The sequence below is a fragment of the Centruroides vittatus genome, unplaced genomic scaffold (genome assembly GCF_030686945.1).
Source record: "Centruroides vittatus isolate TY-2023 unplaced genomic scaffold, ASM3068694v2 scaffold_1478, whole genome shotgun sequence".
Classification (NCBI taxonomy): domain Eukaryota; kingdom Metazoa; phylum Arthropoda; class Arachnida; order Scorpiones; family Buthidae; genus Centruroides; species Centruroides vittatus.
The window spans coordinates 644,427-667,939 of NW_027122680.1; the positions used below are offsets into that span (position 1 = coordinate 644,427).

The 23,513-nt window shown below is 31.8% G+C and overlaps 1 protein-coding gene across 6 annotated transcripts in view; it reads left to right on the forward strand.

The window, feature by feature from the left end:
- LOC136987155 (bromodomain-containing protein 3-like) overlaps positions 1 to 23,513 on the forward strand; it is an 85,872-nt gene that overhangs the window by 34,298 nt on the left and 28,061 nt on the right. For all 6 annotated transcript variants that reach the window (XM_067284844.1, XM_067284842.1, XM_067284847.1 and 3 more), the window contains exons 2-5: positions 7,110 to 7,146; positions 18,352 to 18,570; positions 20,656 to 20,802; positions 21,956 to 22,024. In XM_067284844.1, coding sequence (XP_067140945.1) covers positions 7,110 to 7,146; positions 18,352 to 18,570; positions 20,656 to 20,802; positions 21,956 to 22,024 — 472 coding nt within the window. The remainder of the gene's footprint in view (positions 1 to 7,109; positions 7,147 to 18,351; positions 18,571 to 20,655; positions 20,803 to 21,955; positions 22,025 to 23,513) is intronic.

Consider the following 23,513-nt stretch of genomic DNA (forward strand, 5'->3'; position numbering starts at 1 on the left):
GGGCCATCCTCAGGTTACAGTTGTTCGACTCTAATACAAAATCGAACACGTTCAAAATTAAATTAAATTAGAACATACATTTTAAATTTAAACAAATAGAACAAGTATAACACCAAATAATAAATAAGAAAATCCAAATAAAACACAAATGTAAATGAAAATAAAATACGGTGACTGGCCGTAAACATTAAGGAAAAATTCTTTATCCTTTAACGCATATATCTATTGAGCCTCTGTATAAGCATTATTATGTGTGTTACTTTTTACCATGTACTTCCATGATGACGGTAACCCCGTCGCATCTTTATAATTTAAACATCTGCCAGACAAACCCGCTCTGTAAATTTCGCATTTCTCCGTTATGGATGACAACGTTGGCGAGTGTACTTTTGCAAGAATTTTGGCATCCTCCCATTGCACAACAGAACCATCGGCTTGCGCAATCCTGGATAACGCTGTTGAACACTTGTTTTTTGCGACATCATACTGGTGCTCTTTAATCCTCACTCTAAGATTTCTATTGGTGACCCCTACGTAGTCCTTATCAATTCCCAATTGCTCATTTTTGTATGGAATCGCATAAACTCCTGCCTGCTCTCTATCGCCAATTCTTTCTTTGTCATTTCTAATCAACTTATATACTGTGGGGGCCCTTTTACATAATATACTGGCGTTTTTGTGTCTCGATATTTGCTTCATAATAGGGAAGAGACATTTATTATAGGTAAACTTTGTGAAGTTACCCCCAGCTTCAGGTTTCTTCTTAGAGTTGCTCTTAGGCTTTACGTATGCTGTTATTAAACGCTCTATAGACCTTGTTTCAAACCCTAACTCCTTTGCCACCATTTTTATTCTACCTAGCTCATCCATCGTGTCCATTATATTCGAGCAATACAAAAATGCTCTTCTGATTAGGGCCCTAAATGCGGATAATTTATAAACGGTTGGGTCATTAGAATTTGCCGGAATATACATCGGATCATGTGTGGGTTTGATGTACACCTTCGTGTACAAAGTTCCATTCCTAAACTCAATGCCAACATCCAAGAAGTGTAGTTGCTTGCTACTAATTTGCTCAAGGTTAAGTTTTAAGCCATGCTGGTTAGAGTTCATTTGGTCTAAGAATCGTTGAATCATTGCATCATTATTCCAAATAATTAGAACGTCGTCTACATATCTTTTGTACATGATTATGTATTCATTATAGTTGAAAATCGTCATGCGTTCCATTCTTCTTACCACCAACTCACAGAGCAGGCCAGACATCGGGCTGCCCATAGGGACCCCTCTTAACTGCTTGTAAACTTTACCTTGGAAACTGAAAAATGACTGAAAGCATATCAGATCGACCATTGTCTCTAAATCTTTTTTGTGTTCGTATGCTTTTGGGTGCAACTCACATAACAGGTTCATTAACTCTTCAAAACATGAGGTAAGATTTATTGATGGAAACATACTCTCGAAATCCATAACAGTCCCAATTTCTTTGTCCATTAACGATATATCATGCAGGTTTTTAACTAAACTAAAAGCGTCTTTTGTGACGAATTGGTAGTCTTCAATTAATGGTGTTAAATGCCTATGCATACGTTTTTCCAGAATGTAGGTTGGTCCTTTACATTTCTCTACTACCGGTCTGACCTCCTTACCGCTTTTATGTATCTTTGCGAACCCAAACAACCTAGGTACGCCTGGGCAGGTGATGTGGGCCCCTTTTAGGAAAGGGAACAACGATGCTATGGGCGATTTTTCTAATCTTCTTAATTTTCTGTCAATTCTTTCAACAACAGTTCGGTCCACCTCTTCACACTCCGTTTTCCTTATATATTCATCTAGGGCTTCATTGTACCTTTGTTTCTTCATTAAGACTAAATGCTTACTCTTATCAGCCCTAGTGACCACTATATCATTAGCATTCAACCATTTTTTAGCTTGGTTAATGCACAACTCTTTACCCTGCCTTCTACAGCATTTTTCAGTTTTGAATACCGTCTTCCATCTGTAATAGTCTTTATCAACTTCACACATACCTACAATTCCTCTTTCTATTTCGGCTACCACACCTCTCCAGTTCTTATTGCTGTCCGGAACATAATTAGGACCTTTATCCAGGATTCGTTCCACACATTGCGGGAGTTGAATCTGATCCCATAATATATACGGGGTTGGCTTCAAAGTGCTCGTAGTCTTGGACGGTTGCTTTTTTGTAATCCACAGCAGTTTATTCCTGTATTTCTTCCTTAAACTAATGGTTATCCTGTCAGTTAAGCCAACCACTCTTAAATTGATACTCGCTAATATATCTGAGGATGGCCCATAAAGTGGGCCGAAAACGTTAGTTATACGTAATAAATGTATGTTCTCAGCAATAAGGTGTATTAGATGTAACTAGTATATTTAGTAAGAAGGCTGAGTTTGAGTTAGTGATTAATTATGGCGTCACCGGCCTGTCTATATAGGAATTATAGAAAACTGGCTGTAAAGATTGTGAAGATTGACTCCAGATTAAAATTTTTGAAAGAGTGTCGGGTAAGAAGAGTCTATCCAATGTCCATTTTTAGAATTAAGTTGCCAGAAGAATGTATGTCCATGCGAGAAAGAGTAAGAAAGCTATGCTTAAATAGTTCAATTAAACGTGTAAAGAATATGAAGTACAGAACCATTAAAGAAATAGTGGAGCTTGAAGAGAATATATTTGAAAAGAACCCAGATATGTTAGCGAGTATCAATTTAAGAGTGGTTGGCTTAACTGACAGGATAACCATTAGTTTAAGGAAGAAATACAGAAATAAACTGCTGTGGATTACAAAAAAGCAACCGTCCAAGACTACGAGCACTTTGAAGCCAACCCCGTATATATTATGGGATCAGATTCAACTCCCGCAATGTGTGGAACGAATCCTGGATAAAGGTCCTAATTATGTTCCGGACAGCAATAAGAACTGGAGAGGTGTGGTAGCCGAAATTGAAAGAGGAATTGTAGGTATGTGTGAAGTTGATAAAGACTATTACAGATGGAAGACGGTATTCAAAACTGAAAAATGCTGTAGAAGGCAGGGTAAAGAGTTGTGCATTAACCAAGCTAAAAAATGGTTGAATGCTAATGATATAGTGGTCACTAGGGCTGATAAGAGTAAGCATTTAGTCTTAATGAAGAAACAAAGGTACAATGAAGCCCTAGATGAATATATAAGGAAAACTGAGTGTGAAGAGGTGGACCGAACTGTTGTTGAAAGAATTGACAGAAAATTAAGAAGATTAGAAAAATCGCCCATAGCATCGTTGTTCCCTTTCCTAAAAGGGGCCCACATCACCTGCCCAGGCGTACCTAGGTTGTTTGGGTTCGCAAAGATACATAAAAGCGGTAAAGAGGTCAGACCGGTAGTAGAGAAATGTAAAGGACCAACCTACATTCTGGAGAAACGTATGCATAGGCATTTAACACCATTAATTGAAGACTACCAATTCGTCACAAAAGACGCTTTTAGTTTAGTTAAAAACCTGCATGATATATCGTTAATGGACAAAGAAATTGGGACTGTTATGGATTTCGAGAGTATGTTTCCATCAATAAATCTTACCTCATGTTTTGAAGAGTTAATGAACCTGTTATGTGAGTTGCACCCAAAAGCATACGAACACAAAAAAGATTTAGAGACAATGGTCGATCTGATATGCTTTCAGTCATTTTTCAGTTTCCAAGGTAAAGTTTACAAGCAGTTAAGAGGGGTCCCTATGGGCAGCCCGATGTCTGGCCTGCTCTGTGAGTTGGTGGTAAGAAGAATGGAACGCATGACGATTTTCAACTATAATGAATACATAATCATGTACAAAAGATATGTAGACGACGTTCTAATTATTTGGAATAATGATGCAATGATTCAACGATTCTTAGACCAAATGAACTCTAACCAGCATGGCTTAAAACTTAACCTTGAGCAAATTAGTAGCAAGCAACTACACTTCTTGGATGTTGGCATTGAGTTTAGGAATGGAACTTTGTACACGAAGGTGTACATCAAACCCACACATGATCCGATGTATATTCCGGCAAATTCTAATGACCCAACCGTTTATAAATTATCCGCATTTAGGGCCCTAATCAGAAGAGCATTTTTGTATTGCTCGAATATAATGGACACGATGGATGAGCTGGGTAGAATAAAAATGGTGGCAAAGGAGTTAGGGTTTGAAACAAGGTCTATAGAGCGTTTAATAACAGCATACGTAAAGCCTAAGAGCAACTCTAAGAAGAAACCTGAAGCTGGGGGTAACTTCACAAAGTTTACCTATAATAAATGTCTCTTCCCTATTATGAAGCAAATATCGAGACACAAAAACGCCAGTATATTATGTAAAAGGGCCCCCACAGTATATAAGTTGATTAGAAATGACAAAGAAAGAATTGGCGATAGAGAGCAGGCAGGAGTTTATGCGATTCCATACAAAAATGAGCAATTGGGAATTGATAAGGACTACGTAGGGGTCACCAATAGAAATCTTAGAGTGAGGATTAAAGAGCACCAGTATGATGTCGCAAAAAACAAGTGTTCAACAGCGTTATCCAGGATTGCGCAAGCCGATGGTTCTGTTGTGCAATGGGAGGATGCCAAAATTCTTGCAAAAGTACACTCGCCAACGTTGTCATCCATAACGGAGAAATGCGAAATTTACAGAGCGGGTTTGTCTGGCAGATGTTTAAATTATAAAGATGCGACGGGGTTACCGTCATCATGGAAGTACATGGTAAAAAGTAACACACATAATAATGCTTATACAGAGGCTCAATAGATATATGCGTTAAAGGATAAAGAATTTTTCCTTAATGTTTACGGCCAGTCACCGTATTTTATTTTCATTTACATTTGTGTTTTATTTGGATTTTCTTATTTATTATTTGGTGTTATACTTGTTCTATTTGTTTAAATTTAAAATGTATGTTCTAATTTAGTTTAATTTTGAACGTGTTCGATTTTGTATTAGAGTCGAACAACTGTAACCTGAGGATGGCCCATAAAGTGGGCCGAAAACGTTAGTTATACGTAATAAATGTATGTTCTCAGCAATAAGGTGTATTAGATGTAACTAGTATATTTAGTAATATGTTCATCGTATGCGATGAGAGTTTATAAGAATTGTGCTCAGAGCATTGGAGAGACCTCTAAAAACATTAATGACATTTATGTTTGTGACACTTACAAACAATAAAATAAAATTGCAGAGAAACATCAACAATCACACACAGGTCATAAAAGAGCAACAGAAAAAATGATTGAAATTACTACAAAAAAAACTAAAATCTGTTGAAGTTCGGGACTTTATTTTATTGAACATTCCAAAGGTTGGCTGAGTGCCATCAGACTGCCAAAAATGTAATAGGAAAAATTTTGATGCAAAAAAATAATGTTTATCAAATTGGAACAAAGGGTGGCATAATTAAGACTTGTTTCAGTAGAATTGATTTCCAGATTTCTGGGATGTAAATTCTTGAAGACATCCCAGAAAAAATACGTATCTCTACATGAAGCTGTGGCGAAAGAATCAAAGTTTGGGGGACGAGGATTTGTCAATGTAAGTGTATAGTATCAAAAAATGTCAAATGAAAAAAAGTCACGTGTAAGAAGATAAACCAATTATACACATCAAAATGTCACAGCAGTTTATTGTGTGTAAATAAATAAATGGAACATTTGTGCCCCAGGTGAAAACTGTAAATCATTATTTTTCACTTTTCCTAATTATTATGCCATTTTTTAACAATTAACTTTGAACATAAATGTCTAGCAATTTAATATTATTTTCATAAAAATTTGGTACTCCTCACTTTACAACCTATCTGCTTAACGACCACTACACTTATGACCAATCGAGTTTTGACCTGCAAATTCGGGAAATCCCCTTTCTCGGCTCGAGAGCCGGTCAGTGGCGAATGGTGACATGCGCACTAAAGCGTACTATAATAGTCTTTTTATGAATAAATTTGAAGTTTGTTGCATAATTTTTATAATTTTACAACGATCCTACATTCCCAGTGCAAGCTCCTCACTTATTGACAAATTCGCTTAACGACGTAGTCGTCGGAACGGAACTCGGTCGTGAAGTGAGGAGTACCTGTATTATAAATTTTTGATATAACATTGTTACTCTGTGTTATTATTCATTGCCACATCACAAATATATTGTAATTAAAATTATTATTTATTATTCTTGTTTATTAATTTTTAAATTATTCATTTTTTTATCATTATTATGTTGTATTATGTTAATTATTTTAAGATTACTTTACAATAATAATATTTCTTAGACGTCTGTCTTCTGTTTGTCTAATAAGCCTAGAATCGGATCAGGCTAATTGAACAAACTGAAGTCCACTTTGTTAATTGCCTAAAGCTCTATGGGCCGATTGCAAAATGCCTAAGAAATGTCAGGCTGAATACCAAATACACGATGATTTTCCAATTTGTCGGGCTCATTGTAAAGTGACGGAACCCTTTACAATGAGATTTTCCAATTTGCCTACGACGTACACACCCGACAGTTTTAATAACAATATCACTAAATCACAAGAAATTTTAATTATATAATACAAAAATCATGTTAATATATCTTATACATTTAAAATATTGAAATAGTAGAGTAGCGATTTCTGAGAAAACATTAAAAAATTTCATTCAGCTGAGAATCATTCAATTAAACAATTGGATTTTTTAAATATTTGTACTAAATATTTGCTAAATGGAAGATGCATTCAAATAATTAAGGAAAATTGAATTACTGTGTTAATAATTAAGTTATTTATTTATTAATAAATGACAGTTCTGTCAATTTCAGTATTCATTTTAGTCTATCACTAATTTCCGTTTAGCAAAATTATATTCTAATTAAAGAATCCAATAATTGTATCATTTAATATAAACACACTAAGTTAGTAAATACGTGATATAAATTTACTGGAAATTAATATCAAAACTCGTTATTATCAAATAATATAAACTGTTCTCGAAATCTTAGAATAAAATATTTAACACTTCTACAAATGCTGTTTTTTTCTTTTTAATTTTAGATATTTTTTACTGTTTTCTAAAGTTTTCTTTTTTAATTCTAATTAGGATGGGAGGTACTCAAGATGAAAGCAGACATGAAGTGGTAAGTTCCCTTTCATTCTTTATGTACAGTCATTATATTGTGGATGGATATCATTTCTGCAATGAAATTCATTAGAAAATTTATAAATTTTCTAATGAATTTCAATTTGTGACTTCATATTTGTGCTCTATATTAAAATCCTTAAGAAATATATTAGTACTATCTTAAAAACTTTTGATATTAGGATGTTTTCTTTGTTGGATTTATACACTATAAAAATAATTGCTTGTTACATGCACTTTCAGTCTAAGTTGTTGTAATTTATTTTATTATAAATTACATGTTTTATGTTAATACAATAGCATTATTATGGAAAGTTTAAGACAGCTTAAATGCAAGATAGTACTTTACCCTAAATTTAAAGGAGTACTTCAGGCTTAAAAGAATATACGAGTCTATTGTATATTATACCAGTACCTATAAACGAGTGTGGTTAACCTGTATAAAAGAATATAGTTATACAACCAGCTTTTCTGTCTGTCTATAAATAGGCTGACTGTTGCACGTGTATAGTATAGTGATCTGTGTTTGTTTATTTGCTTGCATGCGTGGGTGTGTGCAGCTGTCAGTTTCTCTACAGATACTACCAAGTAAATTGGTACATTTTGCTTTTGTAGGTTGCATTGGATATTCTTGATATACATGATGCAAATATAAAACAAATGTATTTTGTACTAAATATTTGGATATATAACTGAAAAAAAATAGTTGATCAGACAAATTTAAAAAATAAATTTGTCATAAGACGTCCCAATTAAGCGGGATCGACTGTACAATTTGGGACTAATCCATTTTGGTTCAATTAAGTGGCTGCCCCAATTATATGAACTAATAATAAATCTTAAAATAAAGTATGTAATATGTAGGTAAAAAATAATAATTAGGTACCTATTTTAATACTTTATTAAACCAAAATTTAAAGAAAATATTTGTAATATAAATTTACCAGACTCGCAACAATAGATAACTGATTTGCATCACGTTAGTGTTGCCAAATACAGTATTAGTAGTGATGTACACAAGGGTTAATCATTTGATTTGTTCCTGATTGCGTGATTTTTCCTTTCTCCCTTTCAGTTAGAACATGTTCTAACTGAAAGGGAGAAAGGAAAGGATTCGTCTAAAAGTCACCTTATGGTCTCCCTTTAAGCATAGTTTCCTTTATTTGGAGATGGGTCACTTTGGCAGAAGCATTTGTAGAATCTGCCAGCTCCAGATGGCTGTTGTCCTAATCTAGACGTAATTATGCACACAATACCTTCCAAAGAACTCTAGCTGTCTTCTAACTAAGTCAAGAGACCTCAAAAAATTGTTCGGGGATCTTTGTCCCTTTGCTTTTAAGGGGATCACCCAGTCCCATTCGTAGAAGAGTCGGTAGTACATTCACGTCTGCCTCAGACGGGATCCCGCTGTGATATATCCCACTATGCTCACTCCCTCTGGTAAAAACCAAACTGCCCGAGCGAAAGACAAAATTGCTTTGTCTCGGCCAACCTTTAGGCTTATACGACATTAGTGTATGTAGTGTTGACATATTTTCAGAAGATCCCTAAATTATATCAAAAATTGCTGAATTCCTTTTCTGCTACTGTCCCAATTAAGTGTTTAAATTATGTATTCATTTATTAGCTTAGTTTCCATTCTTTGAGATTTGGCCCAGTAAAGTGGCTGCCCCAATTAACCGGTGGTCCAATTAAACAGAATCAACTGTAATGCCTTATTTTCATATGTTGAAGGCATTTTAGACATTAAAAAGGAGTTTAATTTAAACATTGATTACTAGCAAAGCTTATTTGAAGTGATATCATTGTAGCTGAAAATGTTTGTTATTAGTGTGTAACAAACCATTTACTTGTGAATGCTAATTGGTTTTGGACTGTAATTTATTACAGAATTCAAGTCATCTCTCTATTTCAGAAAAATAAAATTGGGTAATAAAAGGTATCTTAGAATTTGAGAAATATATTTGAACAGAAATATAGTAGATATAAATTAGTTTGTATTGTTGTTGTTTAGTTATTATTAATAACTTGCACAGAAAAACAGTACACCATTTATGTTTAACGAATAGTGTACTATTTTTGTGCGCAAGTTGTTAATTATGTTAATTAGTTGTTTCACAATAATCAAAATACACAGATATCACATAGTTTTGATCTCAGGATGTCTAACAATTTCAGCCAGGATTGTGTTTTGCATCAAACTGCTGGCTGATTCACGGATGCCTCTTTGAAAAGATGAAGGGTTTGCAAGTGCCATACAAGAAACTATACAAAACATATCTTACTTGATATACACTTAAAGATGACACTTGTAGGAAGTGTCATCTTTAAGTGTATTGTGACTTGTTTTATAGTTATGCACAAGACTATGAGACACATTACATTTGGTTTCAAGCTGTTAACATGAACTGGCTATTGATGTAATCAAATAACAAATATAATACATCAAAAACTTGAACACAAACAAACTACTACAAATGAAACCATATGATAGATATATGCACCTCAGATGGTCATAGAAAACAACACAGACACACACAAAATATACTATGATTAAGCTGTAATAACAGACAAAACAACACATCACAACAGACTGGACATCACATTCAATAACAAACATAATAAAATCACGTACTTAATAAACATAACTATTCCAAACACTGACAACATACAAATTACATACACTGAAAAAATTAATAAATACTCAGAACTCACCCATAAATAAAGTATCTGTGGAGAATGGAGAATGTGTTTATTTTGCCAATAATCCTTTTTTGCACAGACATCATGCCACAACACTACACAGAAGTCTTGAAACATTAGGGCTTCAAAAAAGCATTTACATTGCACTACATACTGCAGAAGGTTTCCATACTAAACACTTCAAACTCAGAAAATTTTTAAACACAGATACTTACATGAACAGCTCATGCCAGATCTCAACAGCTAAGCACTGTATACAGAATACTTTTGTACATGAAAGCTCAGACTTGGATGACTGCTTGAAATAGTGAACTGCACATAGTTTTACTGTGCAATTGATGCTGAATTATCTCTTAGTGAGAGTTATGAAGATTCAGATGATACTTCACTGTAATCCAAAAATGAAGAGGAGGAGATCAAATGCATTGAAAGATTTGTTTTATTTAAGCAGTTTGAATTGAACGTTGAAAAAAGAGTGTTTCACAAGAAAAACAATTCAAACTTTTTGATAGTCTAAAGCAATTAGAAAAAATAATGCACAAATGACATATAAAAGTGTTCTGTGCAAAGAAAAATAATAGATTATTTTCACAATTGTTTTTTTGTAAATTATTTAAATACTTTGTATTACAGTATAGTACAGTATTTACACAATAACTTATGTTAAGATTTGAAATGAACAAGTTGAAAAAATTTATTAATCTTAAACTTGCTAATTGCTTAAATTTTTCTTTTTGGTTGAATACATTAAAGTTTCTTTTAGTTATCATGATATTTTTGTCAGAAAATGGTCATGATTTTTAATAGCTTTTTCTTCCCTTCTCGTCCTCTTTCTATTCCAATCTTCCAGTCAAAACTGTTTCTGGATTTGATTCTTCAGTTTCTTTTTAACTTACACTTTGGAATTGCAAATATTTTATATAGTTGACATTAATTGCTTTGATTAGAGATTTGGAATAAAGTTTAATATAGTTTCTTGATCAACTATTAGGGCCATCCAAATGAAAATAAATCAAAGGACACAGGAAACAGCAAAATTGTTAAATTGTGACAGTTTTGATGGGAAATGTAGATGATAGCACAGTAGCATTATTATACAGAAGGTGGCACCGAGTTCCTGTGTCGAGAGTAGCAGTCCGCCATTTATCAGGACATTGTGATAGTTTTTGTCTAAACAGCAATTATAGAAGGAACTAAAGAGAAGCGATACTTCTGGAAACACTGTGCAAGCTGCCCAGTAGATGGAAACTCCAAAATCTCGGAGCTTCAATCAAGTCCAAATGGCATAGATTACTCACCTCCCTGTGTGATACTTCTTCACAATAACACACATCCCACACTGTAAATATCAAGGATTGTCTAGCAAAATTCAAGTAGGAAACACTCCAGCATCCGGCATACAGCCCAGATTTTACCCCCTGTGAGTTTCACATTTTCAGGTGTTTAGAGTACCAGATTCCTCTTGGACAAAGTGGTGCAGGATGCTGTTTATGAATGGTTATGATAATAACAACCCCATGAATTCTGCACATGAAGAAAGTACATGATTTTGGTGTTAGTAGGGTGAATGCCTTAACAGCAGTGGTGATTATTACTTGCCCAGCGGTTATATATAACAGTTGAGAAATGCAAAGTAATTATCTATGTATGGATGTTAATTTGTGTGGGGCGGGCATGATTTTGTTTACCCTGTTTGAAGTTTAATAACTCTTGTGCTTTTTGCTGAAAATTTTTAAGATTTTACAGGGAGGTTTGTGTATTAGGGGGATTGATGTTATTAAATTTTGGTGATTTAAAGGTTGAGGGGGTGGGAAGATAAAGGGGATTGTGTGTATCAGACTTACTGTAATGATAATTTTACTTGTTATTAGCATTTACAATTTTTTTTATAAAACCATCCCTATCCTTAAAATCTAGCTTTTTGCCACTTTATAATAGTAAAAATATGAAAAGTTTTTTAATAAAATATGATAACAGATGGCACCATCAAATGTTGCTGGGAAATTTAAGCAACTCATTGCTGAAGTTTTTTAGATGCAATAAAAATAACTTACTAATATATTCTTTTGCTCATTTTCATTTGAATGACCCTAATAATATAAAACTTACAAGATTTAATCAATAATTTAATTACAAGATATTTTAATGTTCAAGGACTTTATATTAATTAATGAAATGTTTTCTTATAGGTTTAATGTGAAATGTTTTTTGAAACTTGATATAGCAAAACGATTCAAACCATTCACGATCAACATCAAATCATTAATTAAGGAGCCAACATTTTATTCTGTTGAAATGTTTTCAGGAAATCTTTTTCCAACTTTGGCAATTTACTTAAATCTAGCTTCGGAATTGAATAGATACTTTTGAATAATACATTTTAAAATGTTTTATTCAAAAGAATTTGAAGCTAGTTTATATAAACTGGTAAAGTTGGGAAGAGAGAACTTGAGCAAATGTTTTGATGAAATAAAAAAAATTGGGTCCTTGAATGGTTTGGTGTTAATTTATTACCAAATTGCACGAAGTCACTATTTAACTGTTCGGAGAATTTCAAAACAACTTTATCACGTGAATAACAAAAATATGACGGATGTACAAGTTTGGTTGTTTTAATAACTTGGCTTAATTTAAATTGGACGGAAAAATATACTAATTAATAGTTTATTTTATCGAAAGGTAGGTAAGTAGGTATATAAATAACTTCCTTATAAAATTTCAGTAAACAGATTAAAATTACTTATATCAGTGTTTCTCAACCTTTTTCTCATCACAGACCAGTAAAATTATGGATAATTTACATGGACCAGTAATTAAATGAGACTATGAATTATGCCCATATATGATTATCTAGAGTTACTGTACGTAACAAAGTACCTATAGTAACTCTAGATTACTGTTTAAATGCCACCCGTAATCAATCGCGCCAGCATCGGTACAATAAAATATTATTCTGCAGACCAGTGGTTGAGAAACACTGATCTGTACTATCCTGCATCATAAAAGTGACAGATAAAATTACATTTTGACATTTGATTAATTAATCACATAAAATTGACATTTTTAGACAAGACAACCTTATAAAATTTTTTATATCTTTTAAGGAAATTAGTAAATCTTAAAAATGAGACAGTTTGTAAATAAATGTTTTGAACATCTTATAAATTAAATAACATAAACTAGTTACATGTCTTTTCTGTATTGTTTTAGGTTATTAATTCTTATATATATATATATATATATAATATACACACACACACATATATATATATAATGAAAAGTTTTAGCTAATTATCATTTTCAGTGTTTCTATTAATATCAGCTTATTCAGCATGACAAATACATCATACAACATATTAAAAAAGATTTATTGTTACGTCAGTCGAAAATAAAATATAAAATACAAAATTTATTACATTAGTTTTATTACTTATCATTTATGTACATGTATACTCTATATAAGATAAATTTTTCTACTAAGCAAAATCACCCCTATCCTTTTTCAGTAAAGACTATCTCTTTCGTTACTTTAATGGAAAGTTATCTGTATCTTGTAACAATAAGTTCTGTTTTCCATATTCTTAGTACGTAAAGACATGTGAACACCATTTTCTCTGTTTTAGTCTGTTTATCTGTCACCAATCTAATCGTTTTTTTAATCAAATGATAAATCATTTTTAAGAAAATAAAAATAGAGAAGTGAAACAAGCTGATATTTTCTATTTCTTTAACATTTTGCCAATTTTGCTATTTATATTTGTCTTCTTTCTTCTTTCACTTTATTATCACTTCTGCACTTTTTTAAATTTAATTAAAATTTTTTATATCACTTTTCAACCAATATATTAACTCTGGAAATCATAAACTAACTTATAATAAACTTAATTTGCTTTGAGTTTTTCAGGAACAAAATATATAGCTAATTCAAAAATTTACTTAAAACGTATATAAAAATAAGTTACTAGATATCGCTTTCATCAAAATTTTAATTGAATGCTTATACATATATAAATCTATACAGATATAAACAAAATACATATTATATTTACATATTGTAGACATAATACACAGTTTAATATCAGTCAGTCGTGCTTTTATTCATGTTACACTTTTCTAATTGAAACGGGCACTAGTTTTATATAAAGTATTCCAATTGAATAAATCGTCAGAGGTATTGGTGATACAATAATGTAATATAGAGTCTCGTCTATACGCAAAAATTTCCGGCAACGAAACACCCAGATTCGGTATTCGAACGTTTTTGGCCACTCCTTTATCGGCCTTCTGGAAATGTAAAACAAAAATAACTGTTCTATTTATAGAATGTAACCGTGTTCTAATTTTCAAAAGTTTCAGATCGGTTCGGTCAACGGTTCTGATGTATCGTACTCAATGTATATTCTTTAGGAGTCTAAATAATACTTCCATACATTTGGTACGGGAATGTAATCGGTGTTGATGCGCGCTCCTCTTACGTCGGCCCTGTAGATTTCTGCGGCCTCCAATGAACTTGCGTGTTGTCTGTCAAATACCCCGTGTATTAGGGTAGCCTTATCCCATAAGGGGGAAATCCCCAGATCAGTGGCATACCGGGCCAGAGCCGTATTAATGTTTCCTTTTGCTACGTCATACTTGTGATCTCGTAACCTGGCTTGTAATCATCTGTATGTGGAACCAATATACATTAGTGTCCTTTGAACCTATCATCCTGTAGTGGGATGCAGTAAACTCCTGGTGCTCGTGTCCTCGGTGACATCTTTCGCATTAGACAAAAGGCAGAAAACGCTGGGTTTCTTTTTGTATGCTATGAGTATGTATAAAACCTTGGCAGTCTTCCTGTATATGCGATGGAGGGACGGTTCAGAGGTATTGGTGATACAATAACATAAATAAAAGATGAATGGCTATGCCAACACAATGCTAAATAGCCATCATTCTGATCCTCTACTCATAAATTATTTCATAAAGATCAAGGTTTATTGGCCTGAAGTATACAGGATGAATCCCTTTCTGAATTCTCTTTTCAATAGTTCCAGCAGTTTGATCAGAGTAATTTAAATTCTTCAGTAGAACATAATAATAACTTCAATATGAAATTTTCATTAAACTCAACTCACCAAGCAATGCAGAAAAAACATCCATAATATAAGTTTAAAGAATGTACACATTTAGACGGAAATGTTTGTATAAACTTACGTTGTGGACATTTTTTCCTGGATTGCTTGGTGGGTCAAGTTTAATTCACATATATATCAAGTTACTAATCACATATGAAATATTTAAAATGAAGTTTTAACTTTAATCTTTAATTTAACATTTGAAATTAATATCTCTTGATAAATGTATACCTTATACATTAGATATAAATAGTTATTTTTCTTTTAATGATTATTTAACATTGAGTAGAAAATAAACTATTTTGTTTTTATAATAATAATTAGTTGAGTTTATACAGTATATAAGTAATTATTCATCAATCAGATGTTAGTAATCAGTTTATTTTGTATAAGTGACACTGACATAAAACAAATGCCATGTGTTCTTACTCCAGATAGCATTTAATGGAAATTACAAAAAATTTTTGGAAGCATTGAAAGGCCTTCGTCCAGTAAAAAGGCCATTCCACAGATAAAACAAGGAAGAACATGTTCAAAAATGGAGAAATACTCCAAGCAGAATGTGATGCACTTTGTAAATTATAAGATAAAATAAATGACAAAAAACATTATTAACTTTACAGATGATATATTACACAATTTGATTTATTTAACTTTTAATTAAAAATAATGTAGGAACTAAAGTTAAATGAATGTTTTGTAGGCTTATGAATTAAGGGTATGTATTGATAGAATGTATTAACATTTTTTTATCTCAAGCGTAGAGGTTTACCTTTATGAAATATCTTACGAAGAAAGATGCAATCTCCATTGAGTTTAGCTTTATTCATTTCTGTAGCTTTGACCATTCATAATTTCTCTCTATCAAATATAAACTAAACTTTCCAAAACCCAATACATTGATATTCAACCAAACGATTGTCTTAATTAATTGGGCTATAAATCTGTTATTATTAATGATTTAGATACTAAGTAATTTGGTACTAGAGGTAGTCGTTGGGCACCATTTCTTATCTAAATTAATAATTTATTAACTAATTTAGAACCATCTGGAAGAAAAAAACTAGCCTAGAGGGGGACTCAAACCAACAGCCTCCGCTTACTGTGTAGTGCACTTGCCAGTTACACTACCTGGACCTTCGAACAATTCTTCACTTCCAGATATATTTAAACTTTAGACTGTATGTGACATTTTCTTCCAGATGGTCCTAAATTATTAAAAAATTATAATTATTAATTTAGATAAGAGATGGCATCCATCATCTATCTCTAGTACCAAATTACTTAGTATCTAATCATTAATAATAGTAGATTTATAGCCCGATTAATTAAGGCAATCTCTGTCAAATATCTTTAACAAGAGCTATCTAGCTTCATTTTAACAAGAGGAACCCTGAACTCTGATGATTATTGTGCTGTAAGTAACTGCCATATGTTCAGTGATTTAGTTCTTGTATTGTCTGATAAGTGGGTAAATCGGGTGTACGCTTGTACACATACTAGCACATGCTATGGAAAAACAGTCAACCATAGAGGCCCTGCCAAATACCGAGGCAACCAAACTCCTCATTCTCAGTTATGAACTGGAAATGCACTGATTTTATACCCAGATTGCTAAAAATTTAAGTCTCCAACTTTCTTATAAAAGATTCCCTACTGTACATGGGTTACTTACCAACGGTAAAGATGCCTAAAACAAGTTACGAGCTCCCGGGTACATATTGTTCTTTTGGTTGGTTCCAGATTCAACAGACTGTTAACATATATCAGCTCTTATTGCAGGTTCTTGGACACAAGCATTAAAAAGCCTACAAGCTATTTGTTTAACTTTAGTTCCTACATTATTTTTAGTATTTTTGTCTTTATTTTTAAAAGTTAAATAAATCAAATTGTGTAATATATCATCTGTAAAGTTAACAATGTTTTTTGTCATTTATTTTATCTTATAATTTACAAAGTATCATATCCTGTGAGAATCGGGGAGTTGTTTTTCCGTAAATTTTAGCAAAAAGCTAAGTTATAAGAAGCTTTTCTTTGTTCCTATCCATTTTCCACGGAATTAGAAAATAGACGAGTAGGTGTTACTTTAACGGTAAACAATCGACTAAGAAATCCATGTTAAAAGGAGGGTCTTTGATGCAACAATCTGAGAAAGTTTCGAATTAAAGTTATAACAACTTATTATTGACGCGTGAGAAGGTCTAAAGTTAAACAATATAGCAATGAAAATAGAATAACAAATCTAATTCCCATCACCCTAGTTGGCCATCGATGGCGCATTGAAGGTGTCATCGCTAGATAACATAAAGTCACGAAACCAAATTCCCACACCTGAAAAGGATATAATGGCTGTGCACCTGATTGTCAGGACGGACATCTCCAGGAAGAAGCCATATAGGCTGTGGCTCCCTCCGCCATATGCCAGGCGGGCTTCATTATAGAACAGGTGACCACTAGCTCCTGCCATACTTCAGTCCCTAAGGAACATCTTTAACTTTGCGAATTGTGCAAGTGTTGCCCTGAATGCCTCCCTAGGCCTCTTTGGATAATTTACTGCCTAGACCAGGGATGGCGAACCTTTTTGAGTCTGCGTGCCATATTGTAAGCATACTTATCTTTAAAGATGTTAATGCGTGCCAATGTCTTAGACTTCGAGTAACGATATTTAATTAACCCCTGTCTTCTCATATATCCCGTTTGGAATGTTTTTCCATTTTTGAATATGTTCTTCCTTGTTCTGTCTGTGGAATGGCCTTTTTACCCGAGAAAGGTCTATTAATACTGCCAAACATTTTGTAATTTCCATTAAGTGCTATCTGCTGGAGTAAGCATGTGCAGTGTCAATTGTCGACTGTTCCAACTTATTGATAATTTAATATACTTATCAATAATTCATCAATAATTTATTAGAAGTTATGATTACTTCTAATAAATTGTACAAAATAATTTGGTGCGGTGAATTCTTTGTACTGAATTGACAAATATTTAAACCGAGAAAAATGATATATAAGAGTGATACTACTAGCTTTTCTGTAAAATTATAATTTAAAAAAAGTAATAAATACTGTAATTCTAAATATTAGATAATTACAGTAATGTTAAATCAATGCTTTTACAAGTATTGTCTAAATCTTTAGAGTAAAACAAGTACAGAATGCATATATTTTTCAAACATATTTATTGTCAGTTATATATAACTAATGTTGTTAAATTTTTCAAGAATTAAATTAAATTTAATATATAATTTACATTGATATTTATATTTTGGACAGAGTTTAATATTAATGTTTGAAAATTAATGCATTTGAAATTTTTGTTAAAGAGGTGTCAATATTAACAGATGGATTTTTATAGTATTAAAATTTATATTTTGATGTCCTCAGAATAGTAACGATATGGCATCCATCAAAGAGGAAGAACAACCAAGTTTAGAACCCATAGACGGCGTTGTTCAACCTCCGTGTATTCCACCTCCTGATAAGCGCCACCGAAATAGTAATCAACTTCAGTTTCTGTTAAAGAATGTGATGAAAGCAGTATGGAAACATCAATTTGCTTGGCCTTTTCACGAACCTGTTGACGCTATTAAATTAAATTTACCGGTAAGTCCAATAATGCTCCATTATAAAAATTCATTAATGATTAAATTTTTGTCGTGTTGAATATTTTTATATTGTATTAAATGAATAATTTTTGTCGAAAATAAAATTTGGGAAGTAATTATCTAATTTAGTTAAATTTCAGAATATTATTGTTCTATGAACGGCAAAGAACCTTATTACGAATAATAACCTTTCAATAAGTTATTTGAATTTTAAATGAGGTTTTATACATATATTCCATTTTGTAGTTTATAAAATTATAAAATAACTACTTAAAATAAAAATTATGAAATGAATATATTATCTTTAAAATTAGTTTTTGAAGCAGAGAAATAGAACTAATGTTAAATAGCTTTATTTGAATACTATGCAGCCGGTTAAATAGTGGTGCACTTATACATTTCCACTTAATGTAAAGTTCTAATGCTCTTTACATTAAGTTCTATTCATTACAAATGAAATACTGAAGTAGAGATGATATAATACTTAATGCTGCTGATACTTGATTTTATTCATACTCTACAGGTGTTGGTAATAAATAAAACCCCGAAAGCTCGTTGGTTTAGAGAATATTCACTTTGTTCACTACCCGTGTAAATTCAAATATAAAGAAATGAAAGTTTACAGATGTCATTCAGATTTCTCCCTAGGCAATTGTAATTGTTTAGTTTGCCTAAGTCTGATTTTGTCGTAATAAATGCAGGGTGTGGCAGCGGAGTAAAGTAAAAAGGAAACTGCTCGGTTGGAACACAGAGTTTATTCTGCGTTATATAGAGTACACATACCAAAAAACGACAGGAAATAAGGTACAAAGTACAAGAATCTTCTTACATAAACAACGGTCTAGATGTCACCTGGAATGTTCCTAGGAGAGTGTCGTGATACTCTCACCAACAGATTTCAATCCATCTTTTTATGAAAAAATTCAAAACACACCTCAAATAAATTTATAACAATATAGAAAAATCAACCAATTGAAAAGTTAAAATTTAACCAACTGGCTTAAGATATTGCCAAATGTAATGAGAAATTGGCAGACCTAGCAAAATTTACTCGGAAGTTGCCCGTCCATTGCTACATAGTGTTCCCTACCAAGTTGGCACCCTCCAAAAATGACAACCATACATTATATCGCCATCAGTAGTAAATTGTGTGAGCGAGGCTCCATTTACTGGGGTAAGTTTTACAGCACAATATGGCCATTGCTGTGTTGGAATGTCTGCCATGGAAAAACAATACAAAGGACGTGTATAAAAAAAACCAAAATTCTTTTCTTTATTGAAAAAATGTTTTTGGCTTCTGTTGAGCCATCCACAGTTTCAATCATATTAAAAACTTATTTATTACAGTTTGTTTATATAGCATTTATATTGGAACAACATTCTATGTAAATTATGTAATAAATAAAAATTTAATTATAATTAGTAAATTTAATGAGGTGGCACCTAACACTTCTCTCTAGTAACAAATCATTTAGTAATTAATTAACTATAATTGTGGAAAAGTAGCTCAACATAATCCAGTTCCTATTATAAACATAATCATGTTATAAGCTTTACATCATGTTATGAGCTTTACATCATGCTTGATAAATTCATAGCTAATAAGTTCAAAATTATAAAACACACAAAAAAAAATATGCAGTATTATTTTGATTAGTCAGAAACCAAAATTTAATTTAAGTTAAAGCATAAAGGTTCAATAAATAGCAGAGCCATAATTTGGATTTATTCTGAATTCTGTGCATTACCGCATAATGATTATCACTATTTTCTGCATTTTAAGTTTTGTTACCTTTTCTCTAATTTATATCGCTATTCCATCTCAAAATGCTATCTTTTTAGCAATATAATCTAGAGTTGAATTTGTGTGTCAACAGTTAGCATCAAAATATACTGCTGTGAGTTCGATATCGATGCTGGCTGGATTTTAACTAGAAGTCATAACACATAATTTAATTTAGCAACCATTAGAATCGATTGAAAGTAAATACTGACTTCAAAAATTAATTTTTATATTTTTTTATTTGTTATTCAATATTGCTGTATTGTAAAATAAATATGTGTTTCTTTTCCCTCCCTCCAGGATTATCACAAAATTATAAAATGTCCGATGGATTTAGGTACGATTAAAAAACGACTCGAAAGCTGCTGGTATTATTCAGCTTCAGAATGTATAGAAGATTTTAAAACTATGTTCACAAATTGTTATGTATACAATAAACCCGGTGAAGTAAGTATTACATTTTATTAGCGAGGTCGAGGCCGAAGTTTTAAACGCGAAAACGTGTACGTCGGACGTTCGGCGCCGCCTTCCCGTATGGCTAGAAGTTTGACAATGGCGTTTGGAATGCCGAGCACGATTCCACCGACTTTCCAAACACCACTGTCAAACTTCTAGGCTCACGGGAAAGCGGCACCGAATGTCCGACGTACACGTTTTCGCGTTTAAAACTTCGGCTGCAACCTCGCTATTTTACATATATTAAACTGCAATGTTACTATATTGCGTAATTTTTGCCGAATCGAAAATAATCTCTTTTCCAAATAAAAACATTTCGGTTCAATTTTTATTTATAAATAAAAAGATTTTAACGAAGTTTTGCATAATGGAATTAATTTAGCAATTTATTAATTTAAACTTAATTGTTGTAATGTAGCAAGCAACACAACACACATTTTTGAAAGAAATTAAGAAAGTGGAAACTTTTAAAAAATTAAAATAATTATAAACAAATTACTAAAAATGCGAAAAAAAACCAGATTAATAATGGAAAGCAAATATTATTACTTAATTTAAACTGGTCATTAATGTGAAGGGGTTATATCCTTGTCATTAGGCTTGCACTGCAGATATTGACGAATTGAAGCATATTTAATGATTGTATTATTATTTGTGTGTTGGGTACTTTTTAAAGTTATATTGTTATGATTTTATAGCTTTAGGTTAGGTTTTACCATTTTTATGGTTTTCATTATTTTGTCAAATGTTATATCATGATTTCAGTTCATTCCATTATCTTATAAATCTGTCCCCGTGTTTTTAAAGCTATAAATAACTCTAGGACTCGATTCGAGACTAGGACAATTACACCTCATGTTGCAAATCTGCATTGGCACATTCATACATCACTAGACTCGACGGATTTTATTGCTGGAATTGCCTAGGGTTCCACGGAATACAAGTTGGAAACCCCTGCTATAGATTATTATGTCAATAAACATTAAAGTTGGTTAAAAAAATTAACAATTTTTTGCACCCTCCAAACACTTATGTAAAAAAAAGAGATTATTTTGTCTGTTTATTTTTAAAAATTTTACTTTTTTTTCATTTAAGATTTAGGTTTTGCAATATTATAATTAATATTTTTATTGTTTTTTTACAGGACGTTGTTTTTATGGCACAAACACTCGAAAAATTATTTCTGACCAAAATTACAGAAATGCCAGAAAAAGTTAGTTTATATAATTTTTAAAACAGTATTGTTTCTGTTTTAGTAATTATTTTTTTCTCAAATGTTATAAATATTAAAAATATAATTTTTTGAGAATAATTGTTTTTAAATCTAAAGTTAAAATTTTTATAAAATTAATATTCATCATAATTACCAGGTATAAACTTCTGTATTCAGGTAACCAAAATAATAATAATAATTATGTAAAAATCCTTATATAAGTGGCCAAAAACATATCTTCAACTAACCACAAATACAAATGAATGGTGTGGCGTGCAGATTTAAATTTGAGCCACGAGATTGAGGCTATTCTGCATCTCTTAACAGTGTTGCGGAGCAGCATCTTAAGGGATCTTCTAATCCGAACTTTAAACCCTTCTAGTGTTACAATGCATTTGAAGGGTTACGTTTATAGGACATTTTTGATCCTCTGGGTCTCTAGAACATGCTGTAAAATATAAATTAAAGCATTATGTTTAAATAAATATCAGTAAGAATGAAATTTAATATTAAAGAAATTAGAGAGATTTATTTTATTGCATCAAAAATACATTTTATTAAATAGTTTTTAGCAAAATTATGACAAATGTTATTAAAAAGAAAGAAAGAAAACTAATCTGCAAGATTTAATATTTGAGGTATTGAATGTTTTATGTTTTTATTAATGGATCGTAATTTAAAAAAAAATATAAAAAGTATACAGTAACGAAGACATATACAAAAAATTTTTCAGTCTTCTTAAACATAATTAATTAATCTTACCTTTTTTTTGTTAACATATTAGAATTTTGAAATACATAATTGATAGGGAGACACAGTAATTTCAACTAACTAGTGATTGCAATACTAGTAAATTGCTAGTAATCAGGTTTTAAAAAATGCATTTGCAAATATACCATGAATTTGATTATTTTTTTTACCATTAAAATTGCCAAGAAAGATAGATGTAGTAATTTTTGAGGCTAAATATTCACATACACTTGCTCATATATTTTTAGATAATAAAAACAGAAGCGTCAAATATTTCTGTTAAAAAGTAGTTAACGTCATTTATCTTTTAAATTATTACTCTACACTACTTTGCAATTTTTAAAAGTATCACATTACAGCACTATATTGGTCAGTTTGGCAATTTGTTTCTTAACCTGTAATGCCTAGAATGCATTAGCAATTTTAATTGACAAAACGAAATACATATATTTGAATGTGAGTGATTGCACTGGCCACTAAAAAAAAAATTACAGGATGTTGTATTATTTGCGCAAAAAAAAACTTTTAAAATAGGAAAAAGGGGAATTTAATTGGTCGTAGAGCACTAAAAATTTAGTTGCAACACTCTGCCGATTTAGACTAAATAATCTCTAGTGTGCTAATTTTTGCATTTGAAGTCAAATTTAAAAATTATGGTAATTGACCAACAGAAACTGGTGTAATGTTTTCAGAATTACCATTTTACCGATAATAAAAAAGTTGGTAAATTTGCAGCCCC